Genomic DNA, 12,899 nt, shown 5'->3' on the forward strand with positions numbered 1-12,899 from the left:
TGACAGGGGGGAGCTCCCCAACCCCCTGATGGGCCCTGCTCTGTGCATGACAGGGGGCGGCGCCCCAACTCCCCAATCAGCCCTGCTCTGAGCCCGACCAGGGGCTGCACCTAGGAATTGGGCCTGCCCTCTGCCACCCAGGAGCAGGCCTAAGCCAGCAGGTCGTTATCTCCCGAGGGGTCCCAGACTGTGAGAGAGCACAGGGCGGGCTGAGGGACCCCCCCTTCCTTCCCGAGTGCACAAATTTTTGTGCACCGGGCCTCTAGTATAATATATAACCCAAATTTCCTAATTTTTGGAGAAAAGTGTTTAAGGAATAATATTGACAAAAATGAGAAATACACAGATCTTAGAGTTTACAAAACAGGATTTTATTTAAATTTGTGTACAAATAAAGATTTAGCAAAATATCATCGTAAACCTAATTCGCTCTCCCCTATCAATGGGCACTATAGGAGAAACCATATTCTCTTAATTACGTGCTCCCAGTTGGTAGATTCTGGGGGGCCAAAAAGGGCAGGGGGGGAAGGTATTGACATTCACGATAACATTACAGAGATTTCCATAAGAATCAGATCTCTTCAGTTTTCACATTAAATAAAATCTACTAAAAAATCACAAGTAAGGCTTCTGGCTTTATTTCGAGTGAGGTAAGGAGTATACTCAGCATTAAGGCAAAGGTAAGAATATATGGAATATCATGTGAAGTGTGGACCTTCCATTGTAAAATATATTTTGGAATATTCATGGGTTTTCCCAGCATGTGCTGGAATCAGGAATGTGGAAAAGCTGTGACAGTGTAACAGCTATTTGGTTGACTGTCTTCGCTGCACCTGTTAGAGAGTTAATCTGTTAAGGTAGTCTTGCCTGAGTTTGCACGGCCTGTGATTTTTTATTGTTCAGGATTAAATGTCACCCAAACTGCCATCAGACGCTCCCCAGTGTCGGCCACACAGGGTCTACTGAGTAGGCTCACGGTGACAGAAAAGTGTGAGAACACAGGGCGTTAATTTAATAAAGACATAAGTGAAAGCAGATTAGTCTGTCTAGATATCTGGTTCAAGAAGATACAGAATTAAGGTTTTTCGCAAATGGTCTTGCTTCTCCCCTTCCCGTGTTTCCCCCAAAGAGATAACCATTTCCTTCAGTGAGGAGAGAACCATCCCTTTCTATGGCAGAATGGACTTCTTCCTCTGGGGGATCAGGGCAAAGGCTCACTTCTTAGCCACGCTGGCCACGGCCTTCTTGGCTGCGTCCTCCAGGTCGACGGCCGAAGTGATGGGGAGCCCGCTGCTGCCGAGGATGCGCTGGGCCTCGTGGACGTTGGTTCCTGGGAGGGGGCAGGGGCAACAGTCACTGCCATGGCACTGGGGGTTCCCCCAGAGTCAAACCTAACATGACCCGATGCCCCGTCTCACCAACGCAACCCAATTACGACTCCCTTTCAGCTTTTTACGATGCAGATCTGGCTACTTAAATAAATCCAAATGACAAATTTATTTTCCCCGCTTTCCACCTAACTGTCTGGCATTAAAGGATACTGCCTATATTTTCTCTGGCATTTAGAAAATGAAAATAATGAGGTTCTTAGAAGATTGTGAAAAAAGAAAGATTAACAACCACTTGTCCAACGAGTTTGAAAAAGGAAAATCTGAAATGGATTTATCCCTTGACTGAACAGTCTGAACATGGGATCCAAAGAAAAAGCTTTGTGTAAAAAATGAGCAAGAGAAGGAAGCCCAGGTGCGGGTGGCAGGGACACCGGCAGCCACACGGAGGGCGCATGACTATTGATCTGAACCCTGTGCGCCAGGAGGTGGTGACACAGGTCTAGTCCGTGTCCCGGATGGAGAGGCCACGGAGGAGATCTGTATCAAGAGTGGTCCAGCTGGAAAAGAAGGCGAAACAGAGGACTTCCGAGAGAGACACTTTTCACTGATGAAAGCTGCAATCACTGGTAACCAGCCAGGTAGACGCACCGAAGTGGGGTCCTAATGTCTTGAAAGGAAGGTCTGAGCGTGGCCTAATCTGAGACCTGCAGTTCAGACAATCTGCCCACCTGTGGCCACGAACCACTGCTGTGGGACAATGACAGTGTTCAACATGCTCCATTCTTCTTCCCCTCATTCTATGTAACAGGGGGAGGCCCGGCAAGGAGCGCGCCAGGCCGTCCTGGTGGGTCTGCAGCACTTGCTGGCCCCCACCCCCTAAGGTTTGCTGGGACTGACTACTTAACATGTGAAATGCTTTTCTGTCCTTTCAGGGTGAGCAGCCCCTGGGAGAAATGTGATGAAATGTAAGTCTAATGAAATATCTCATCTGATGTCACTTCCTGTGCTTTTACCTAGTTGGCCAGGCAGCCTATCCTATCTAATAATAGACAAACATGGTAATTGACCATACCTTCGCTATGCTTCCCATTGGCTAATCAGCGAGATAAGCAAATTAACTGCCAACAAAGATGGCGGCTAATTTGCATATACTGGCTGGGAGCGAAGACTGAAGACAACGTAGAAGGAAGCCAAGCAACGGAGCCGAGGTAGCGGAGATGGTTGGGAGAGAAGTGGCAGAGATGGGCGGGGTAAGAGCCGCAGAGACGGGAGCGAAGCCCTATTCTTGCAGGAATCCTCCTGCAAAGGGCCTCTAGTTTATAAATAAAGACCTTGGAGCCCAGGCCTGGGACGGCCCAGGAGCACGTAGAAAGGAGCCGGGGCAGCGTTCCATGCGGAGGCAAAGGCGAGTTAGAGAGCGGCAGGAGTGAAAGGTGATGTCATGTGGATTCTCGGGGCTCCGGGCCCACGGAAGCCCAGGGGAAGGGCACTGGGTCTCTGGCTCAATGCTCACTGGCCGCTGCTTGACACGGGAATCGGACGAATGTGCTCTCTGCGAAGCAACAACCCCAAAGGTAGGAAGCCATTAGCTGAAACCTGCCTCTCCCCGGCCCCTGTGGTGCGTGAGTTGTACAGTTCTGGGTAAATCATTTAACTACTTTGAGCGGCAACTTCTTTGTCTCCAGACATAACATTATGATCATCTTCCTTACAGCGAATAGTCATTAAGCACGTACATAAGCCAGGTTTACTGTGACTTAGATGCGTTCTTTCCGACGACCCTGAACAGGTGCTACTGCCCCGTTACAAGATGAGGAAACTGAGGCAGAGAGGAGGGAGAGTGTTTGTGGTCACACAGGGGCGGCGGCAGTGATGGGCGGGAGCCTGTTATCTCTCAGCACACTGTCCTAACTGTTCCAGAGAGATGCTGTCTCCTGTACGAGGTGAGACTGCTGGGAGCACAGGCCGAGGACAGGCAGAGCTCACACCTGTGACAGCGCTTTGCAAAGGGCAGTGTCGGTGGCCAGGCCAGCGCCCAGCGGCTCCTGCTCCCCATCCAGTAGGAGCAGAGGCTGGGGGGTGGCTGCCCACCAGGGAGTGGCGCCAGGCCCCTGGCCTGAGTCACGTGACTGAGTTCTGGCCACTGGAGGGCAAGGGATACAAAACACACACCCATAACACCTGCATGTGGCCCTGCACCCTTTGGCCAGGCCGTCCTGCAAGGCGGCAGCGAGGCCGCAGCGGGCCACTGGGTCAGAGCAGGGCACCCTCCCACCCTGAGGCCTCGAGTGGATGAGGAAGAGCCGTGTGAGTCGGACATGTCAGCGTCTCTGCTGCAGAAGCTGCATCACTTTACAGAGGTTACTTTGTAAATGGACGGCAGTGCCAAGGGGACCAATGGCTCCGGGCGCTCACGCCCCGCGACGCTGGGCTGGACCCACCTGCTGGTGCTCAATAAGGCGCAGCAGGCGATGGCATGCCTCGGAGACTCCGTGACAAAGCCCACGAGTCTGTCTGCTCCCTCGGCTCCTGGATTGTTCCCTGAGGGGGGAAGCTGCCAGGGGCCTCTGGGAGGCGAGGAACCGAGAGCAACTCCGCCAGCAGCCAGGGAAGACCTGTGGCCTCCGGTCCCCCCGCAACATGTGAGTGACTTGGGAGTGGCCCTGCCCAGTCAAGCCTGGACTAGACCTCAGCGGTGAGCGACCCTGACCTCAGGACCCGGCCGAGCCCACCCGATTCCCCCCCGCAGAAACGGAGCTCATCCGTGTTCCGCGTGCGAAGTTGCTAAATGTCAGGGCAAGTTGTGACTTAAGTGAAGCGCCTGAAAGATCTCAGCTCATTAGCACAGCCTCGTGCGCATCTGGTCCACTTGGTGGAGTCTGACCAGTGTCCCGGAGGCTGGCGGGGAGGGCAGAGGCTCGGACGGGTGGTGGACGGGGCGGGAATCCCCGCACTGCTCGGCGGGGCCTCTCGTGCAGTGCTCAGGGGGCAGGAAGAGCCAGGCTGGATCGGGGCCAATCAGTCTCTGGACCAAGTAACTGTGTACGTTTTTATCTCCTTCAACACAGACACGGACTAGAATTCCTCCCCCAACTGTCCTCCAATCTGCCAGGAAGAAACCTAAGTTCAGGTACAAAAGGCTCTTCTCCTTCTTCCCTTTTTCTTCAGAGCACCCTCCAATCTCAACACGTGACCCCCAGGAGGCAGGCTCCTCTGCCTGACCCCAGGGCGGGGTCCTGCCTGCCTCTTGTGGGGTGCGCCCCCTGCGCCCACAGCCTTACCAGGCCTGCCACCCGGGGGCCAGTCACGCTGTGTGGACCTGCCCCGATACAGGGACAGCGGCCAGTGGTGGTGGTAACCAGTCAAAGCAGCGATGGCCCAGGGCTCTAAGCATATCCGCTCACTTGCTCCTCAGTGGCGCCCTGAGGTGGCTGTTACTCTCCTCCCTTACAGATGAGAGGACTGAGGCGAGAGCAGGTTCCCGGCTCCTGCCCAGCGGGCATGGCTGGTGTAGCCAGGAGGCCCTGGGACGAGCATTCGGTTCCCTCTCACTGCTTTACAGGATTTCTGGAGCTAATGCTTGAAATGTCTGTTCTGCATCCTGAATAACTCCTATGACTTTGCAAACATGTCCTAAGAATGTTGGCAATAGTAAGATATCTACGTTTCTGTGGTGTACAAAGTCCTTCACGTGCCTCTATGTGCTCTCTGCGTTGACCTTGAGGCAGGTGTTCATAAGTCAGTCCTTTCGGCCGCGACTCAGGCTTCCTGGCTGCAGGGCTCAGTCTCAGCCCTTCGCTCCTCCCTCTCCATGTTCACTCCTGGGCCTCCGGCGTGGGGTTTAACTGTGCAGCACTATTCCCTGCGTGAGACCACTTGAATCTCAATGACGCTACACGTCACTCAGGGGCAAAGACCAGGCACAATTAGGATGCTGCTCTTTCCAGCTCCCATCTGGCCGAACTACTCCACCCCGCCCGCTGGGGGAGGACCCGGTGTTTTCTGGGCAGAATCAATTGTTCCCAGGACACTGATTGCACCTGATCAAGGACAGTCCGATACTGACGGGGGCTGTTCGCTGTGCACAGATTCGCTCTCCTGAGAAGGGGACGGGCAGCATGCGTGACAGACGTGGTGGCAGGGACAGGCCTCTGTCGCAGGTGAGCAGGCAGGAGCACGCGGAGCCGCTGCAGAGCTGTGAGTCCCAGACCAGGGCGCCTGAGCCCGGCCCTTCTCTTGCTTGGGGCCAGCTTCCCTGTGGCTCCCGCCCATGAGAACTGTTCATCAGCATCACCGGGGCTCCCTTGTACGTGTAGGGGTGAAATGAACTCTTGACCCCCCTTCCCCAAGGCAAATGGGCTGCTCTTCCTTGAAACCAACTAGCCTAACTAATATCCTCTCAGCACCCGACGGACACCAGGCGTTTCCAAGGGGAAATGCGTGGCCTGGGACCCGGGACCTGGCAGACAGTCCGGGCCTTGGCCTCCCACCCGAGCTCTGCTTCCCTCTCTGCCCGGCCGATGCCCATCTGGTCATGAGATCTCCCTTTAAATGGCATTTCTTTGGGATGCCTTCTTTTTACCACCTCCAGACTGCCAGCCAGAGCAAAGGATTATAAAACGAGCTCCCAGGTGCCTGTGAGTCAGATCCCAGCACCCTGGGTCCACTTCCTGACATCTCGTCCCCACTGAACATGAGCTTCCCGGGCTGGCGATTGGCTAGACCAGTGGTCGGCAAACTCATTAGTCAGCAGAGCCAAATATCAACAGTACAACGATTGAAATTTCTTTTGAGAGCCAAATTTTTTAAACTTAAACTATATAGGGAGGTACATTTTTTTTAACTTAATTAGGGTACTCTTTGTTTTTTTTAAATATATTTTATTGATTTTTTACAGAGAGGAAGGGAGAGAGATAGAGAGTTAGAAACATCGATGAGAGAGAAACATCGACCAGCTGCCTCCTGCACATCTCCCACTGGGGATGTGCCCGCAACCCAGGTACATGCCCTTGACCGGAATCGAACCTGGGACCTTTCAGTCCGCAGGCCGATGCTCTATCCACTGAGCCAAACCAGTTTCGGCGATTAGGGTACTCTTAAGGCTTAGGAAGAGCCACACTCAAGGGGCCAAAGAGCCGCATGTGGCTCGCGAGCCGCAGTTTGCGGACCACTGGGCTAGACACACGGCCCAGGATGTCCGGGGCGCCTGCTACCCAGGAGGGACCTGCTGATGGACCAGACACCACGCTGGCTCACACATTCAAAGCGTGCTGAGGGGGGGACGGGAAGAGACATGCTTCTGATCGCCTTGCTGCCCCAACATCCTCAGATAACCGTTTTGTTAGGCCTGCAATACGGCCTAACACTCCCCCGCTTCCCGGGGTTCTCCAGGGCTTCTGTGGGGCCCGTAGCTAGGAAGGGCGGAGCAGCAGCTGGCTGAGTCCCCTGCCCTTCATGAGTGCTTCCCGCTGCCGCCAGCCCTTTGCCCAGCAGCTCCTCCAGCCCCAGGCAAGTGGGGCGCTGCTCTGGGTCAGCGCGGGGGGCAGGGCCGGGCCAGGGAGGATGGGAGCAGCTCTCCTCCAGCTGCTCCTGCCGGGCCACATCCAATACCTAATTGCTTCATAATTTCAGGATCCACTAAAGTGAATTTTAATTATACTTGCACTTACACTTTAATTACAGCCTTAATTATTCAGCATACACTGAGCACGCCCAGAGCTAAGCCGGTGGGAGGAGTCCTCATGCTGAGATGGAAGCTTGGGCCTGGATGGGCTTGGAGCGTGTGCAGGGCCCTGGTCAGAGGAGGGTCCACAGGGGGCGTGGGGTGGGGTGGGGGCGATGCTTACAAACAGGCCCCAGACAGACACAGGGGGAGAGAAACAGCCCGGGGCAGAGGGCAAGGCGGAGTCCAAAAATGACAGACACGAGACGCACAGATAGAAAGACGGACAGATGAGAGATACATAGGGAGAGAGACAAAAAAGAAAGATTAGAGACAGAAAGGATAAAAGAAGGAAACCAGAGATTTAGACAGGAGAATAAGGGGGAGTGGCAGGGGGAGGGGTAGAAGAAGAAAAAGAAAGAGGAGAGAGAGAGAGAGAGAGAGAGAGAGAGAGAGAGATATGCCAGAGACACATGAGGAATAACCCAGAGAGGGTCAGGCACAGAAAAGAGACAGGGACAGAGTCAAATAGAGAGATGAGGAAAAATGGGAGCTTGCCAAATCCCATCTGCAGCTGCCAGGGCTTGCCCCTGCCTAGGTTCCTGCCCCAGCTCCTGCCCCTGCCCCTGCCCCTGCCCTAGCCCCAGCTCCTGCCCCTGCCCCAGCTCCTGCCCCTGTCCCCTGCCTTGGCTCTTGCCCCTGCTCCTGTCCCCCGCCCCAGCCCTGGCCACATCTCCCTTGGAGCAACACCTGAATCACCACCTAACCAGAAGGCCCTCCCATGCCCGCTGGCCGCACTGCGGGCGCCTAGGATCTGCCCACCTCGTGCCTGAAAAGAGGCAACGCAGAGAACAAAGGGGAACGATTTAAAAATGAAAACTCGCTCTACTGGTAAAGGACATTCTACAAAAGAATAATAATTATTACAGTCTTAAAATTCTCCCTCTTCTGCCTGTTTGGCCACAGACTTCCTGCCACTGGGTGGAGTGAGAGAGCCACACAGAGATGCAAGGTTAATTGATCAAGTTTGTTCTTTGCCTTCATTACAAGGGAGGACACACATTACAGGGTTTGGTTCAAAGGGTGCACACCCTCCTCCCCCCAACTTCCTGGGCTTTTTATCTCAGGGCTGTGAGGAAAACCACGGCAGAGTGTAGAAGCTCTCTTTTTAAAGTATTATCAACAGGAATGCAGGTTCTTTTAGAAAATACAATAGGCAGCACTGAGTGTATGTGAGGAACAATGAATGCTCGGTGGTTACATGAGTTAAGGGGCTCACAACCCCAAAGTGATGTCCTTTTATGCCCTGGTTACCGATGAGGCAACCCAGGTACTGGGAGGCCTGGGAATTTGCTCACTACCCCCGAAAGTCAGAGGCCGAGCCAGGCCCAGCTCCAGGCCTGCTGACTGCAAAGGCACATGGAACCACGCCCCCCGCCTCCCCCCTGGCCCCGCATGGCAGTCGGCCCAGGGAGACTGTAAGCCAAGCTGCTTATTTTTACTGGAGGGAACTGAGGCCACTGATGTTGACGACTGGCTCAGGTCAAACAACCAGTTAGTTACCCGAGGCAGGTCAGGGCCCCCAGGTTGGGGCCCCAAAGTTGGGGCCCCCAGGTCAGGGCCCACACATTGGGGCTCCCAGGTCAGGGTTCCCCGTCAGGCCTGGAAAGCAAGGGCCTGGTGGGCATAGCGAGGTGTGGCCTCTTTCTGACCATGCTGAGCTCAAAATCGTTTTAACATTTTAAAATTCTTGGAACAAATCAGAAGAATAATATTTTGTGATACATGAGAAGTACCTGGAATTCAAACCACAGTGCCTGCGAATGAAGCTCTGGTGGAACACTGCAAAGCGACTCGGTGACAGACTGCGGCGGCTGCGGGTTTAAGGCTTCGTGACAGAGCAAGACTGTGTCCAACATCTCATTTGGTTTAACCTGGTGATGATGACTAACACTTACAGGGAGGGGAGGTGACAGCTTCGGAACGCCAGCAAGGCACATGCACGGGGACAGTGATGGAGGGAGGGGATGAAGAGAGGTACGTGGGCACCAGCGGGCAGAAAGCAAGGTGAGAGGTGGGCGTGCAAGAAATGGGAGCCGAAGGAGGACTGAGGATGCACATTGGCACAGAACATCCGACCCCTCCTGGGGCCACGTTCCCAACCACAGCTGCAACAGGGCTGCACCGGGGAGGTGGGGCATGTCCCCACGTTGGCTACACAAGGCTATCGAGTAATGCCGTGCGTTTCTCAGGAGTATCATGGGTCGGCCTGAATTAACCGCCCATGTAACTTCTGTGCTGCGTGTGTATACACTGCAATAAGCAAAGAAAAGCTCATTCCAGACAACGCGCTCTTCATTCATAACAGAAACCACGGTCGACAAAAGCTAACAAGCTCCCCACAGAATGTGGTTGTTCAACTGACCAGGAGTCTTTTAAAGAAAAGCAATCCTGTGCCGAGCTGGTCAGCCCTATTCCGATACGGCCAGTGACACCTGTCATTATTAAGTGGCCGTTTCAAAGGGGAGAGAGTCGTCTCCTTACCTGCTGCTCAACAGCGATGCTTACTATTCAGCTGAGAACAAAGATTTGTCCACGAAACCCCACCAACTCCAGCTGACCTGACTGATCAGAGCTTCTCACTGGGACACTCATACGCTGTGAGGGCACCAGAGGCTCTCAAATGCGAGCCACAGACTGGTGGCTCCGGGCAGGAGGCCAGAGCTTCCAAATGGCCACCGAGCAAGCAGAGAGGCCGCCGTGTTCATTCATAAGAAAGAGATACTACTAATGCAACTAGTACCGGCTGCTGACATGTCTGTTATCCTGGTTAGGAAAAGTCTCCTACTTGTTCGGACTACACAGCCATGTGTCAGAGGATCCGAAACGTAGGCAGCAGCTAATGGCTGTTAGCAGCAATTATTTATTATTGTAATTCAGACTCCGGTGAACATTTTCTGGCACACTTGGTTTCCTTTACGTGTCATTTGGCTTTAAGATGTCGGGGTGATGGACACCCCTTTCTCACCTCACTTTCACTGGCTAGACAAGGGTGTATGTTCTGGAAATGTGACCATTTTTGATACGTATTAATATGGATAAAGATCCCGAGAAACACATCGGCTAAGACAGGAAGCACAGTGCTGTGTCAAGTTAACTGGAAATTACCCCTGGAATCGTCCAGCATGTTCTGGCCCCTTCGTCTGCCTCGGTCACCAGAGGCAAGGATGACTTGCTCTGTTTAGAAAAATCATAGTGTAAGGCTGGGTAAAATGGAGCTAAACTCAGGGAGATTTGTGGGAGGAGCAGAATTTATGTTCCAACCCAGAAGAAAGCAAATGAAAAACTTAGACTGAACGTAAGAGAAACACCTCAGAGATCCCTGTAGTTACCAGCGGTTCCCGTTGGAGGGCTGAGACCAGACCTTCTGCAGCAGATTTTTGGTTTTGGCTGGTTTCTTACGTTACCTGGGCTGTGCTGCTGGGGAACAATGTCCAACGCAGCCGGGCCTGAGGGTGCCTTGCTGGGGCCCTCGGTGAGGGTGGCGTGCATTTGCTCGCACCTCCCTGTGGCTCACCCCCACACTCCCACATCCCGCCTCCACATGCCTTCCATCTGATAGCAGAGCTTCCTCTCAGAAGAAGGGTGGCTCTGCTCTGAAGCAGGGGTGGGGAACATCCAGCCCGAGGGCCATATTCGGCCCTCAAAACCATTTGGTCTGGGCCTGCCAAGGTATTAGGGATGAGTTAATTAAATGTTTGACCAAATATAGCAGGCTAATTTTTAAGTTGATAATTTTGTGTGGCCCTTGAATAATGTTATAAATATCCAAACGGTCCTTGGCAGAGAAAAGGTTCCCCACCCTGCACATAAGACTCTCCCATTCTCTCTAATTCCCACGCTCACTTTCCCAAGTGCACCAAGGATGCCATCCTCCTCCTGGTCATTAGATGGTGAACCCTAGCTCCCCCCTCCCGTTCCCCTTCTCCCCACTCTGCCTTGCTTTTATATCCACTTTTACTTCCATGTGACAGTCCTGCCTGGGTTCTACGTGCCAATGTCACGCACTCTGGCTACTAACTGCATGTTCCCACTCTGTTCTTGGAGCCACAATGTGTTGCTGCAAAGTCACTGCTCCCCAGGAGAGCGCGACCGGCCAGGTCCTGGGCTTGTCTGTCACCGTTAGGATCCCCGTGCCAACTCCCGCGTACGGAACAGATGTGCTGTCTTCTGATCCTCTAAGTTCCCTCCTCCTTTCTTTCCATGATTCACATCACACTTATTTCCACATTCAACTTGGAAGTTCTCCTTTTATAATATCTCTTTGCTAATTTACATCTCTAAATGCACCATAGTTACAGTGGTCAATACCCAGGAGGCGTAAAGAGGGGGATGCCAATGGAAGTGGGCCGACAGTAGCACTCGCTGGAGGGACGCACGTAACATAGCCTGCACTCCCTTCGCAGAGCGAGCACTTGCTTGGTTTCTGTTTTGTTCCCTTTATGGATAATGCCACCTCCGATTTCTGCATTTTGTTAATATTAGTGCTGGGAGTAGAGCTGGGGCACAATCCTTCATCTTTCCCTGGTTTAGTATGTAGGGCAATACAAGTTTGGGACAATGCTAACCTTGGTGTGGGGCTGCTGGTTTCCCGAAATCACACAAGTGAGTGTCCTTGGCACGACCTTGCTGAGGACATTTATCAACAAGATGCTACTCCCACAGGAGGCGGAAAGAAACAGCTGGGATCCGGGAGTGTCGAAAGCTCTCCTGCTCCCCACCTTTGATAAAGGTCCCAGGTGCCTATTACAGGACAGGCCCCGATGCTGAGAGAGCAGGGTCATGGTCACCAGGGGCGCTTTAGCCCACAAAGCTTTGGGGCAGTCTGCTGTCTGAGCTCATCTTGATTCATCACCTGCAAGTCCCCGTCCCCGGGGACACTGTGTGGCCATAATATTTCTGAAGGTTCCAGAAGCCTTGCTGGCGGCTGGCTCTCTGGGAAGCCCTGACACAGAAGCAGGTTCTGGTAGGACCAACACTTGTTAGCACTGTACATATATTATCTTGTATTGTTACATCTTCTTTCTTTCTCTTTTATTTCCCCAGCCGTCTGGTAATGGAGGTCATTTCTTATATTTCTGTACATCCTCCTGAATGCCCAAAGCTCAGTAACCTGCACACAGTATTTAGTATATAATTAACCAACTAAAACCCTACAGGCATATACTTCGGAAGTGCACTGACTCACAAGATGCAAATCTGATTGTCTAACAACTTAGAAATGTCAACACTTCCAGCAGTGCGGGCAGCGGGCAGACCTCTGACACAGCCAATCGAGATCAGTCCGGGAGGTGACCGTGGATGCGGTATTTAGCGTGTTCCAGCGTGTTTATTATCCAGGTACACACGACAGGGAGATGTTCGATGTCAGAGATCATTTCCTTCTGGAATACTAAGCACTGTGTGAAAAAGAGAACTGCTCCTTGTAGTCTTTGGGGGGAAATAAAAGTGGGGTAACTTGCTTTTCTAGGAAAGAACCTAAAACTAATAAGGACGGACCTCTGCCGACAGCACAGGCGCAGGGAGGGTCACAGGACAGAGGGCGCACCAAGGCACACACTCACGTCGAGTCATTTTCAGTGGCAGACCCTAGTCTGGACACCGGTTCTCCTTTACGGACACAGAGCTGACTAGTCGAACCCGAGGGTCACTGGCCACTCTGACCTGAGAAAGGTGGACACCAGCCCTTTACTCCCAGCTACACTTACACTGATGCCCAGCAGCTCCTTGATCAACTACTTCAGTGATTTTCACTGGAATCAGTTCTGCTGCCTTTACCGTGTTAAAAAGATTTAATTCATGCAGATGTTTGAAAGTCCATGTTAAACTTTGCCAACTGGCGCTTC

General features: G+C 52.9%; 1 protein-coding gene across 1 annotated transcript in view; it reads right to left on the minus strand.

The window, feature by feature from the left end:
- Positions 1 to 583: 583 nt before the first annotated feature.
- The window catches only part of SUCLG2 (succinate-CoA ligase, GDP-forming, beta subunit), a gene marked incomplete at its 5' end in the record, with an annotated part of 108,376 nt that continues 96,060 nt past the window's right edge, over positions 584 to 12,899 (minus strand). Inside the window, one exon of the mRNA XM_014535237.1 lies at positions 584 to 1,330. Coding sequence (XP_014390723.1) covers positions 1,215 to 1,330 — 116 coding nt within the window. The remainder of the gene's footprint in view (positions 1,331 to 12,899) is intronic.

This window comes from Myotis brandtii, unplaced genomic scaffold (assembly GCF_000412655.1).
Source record: "Myotis brandtii unplaced genomic scaffold, ASM41265v1 scaffold140, whole genome shotgun sequence".
NCBI lineage: Eukaryota > Metazoa > Chordata > Mammalia > Chiroptera > Vespertilionidae > Myotis > Myotis brandtii.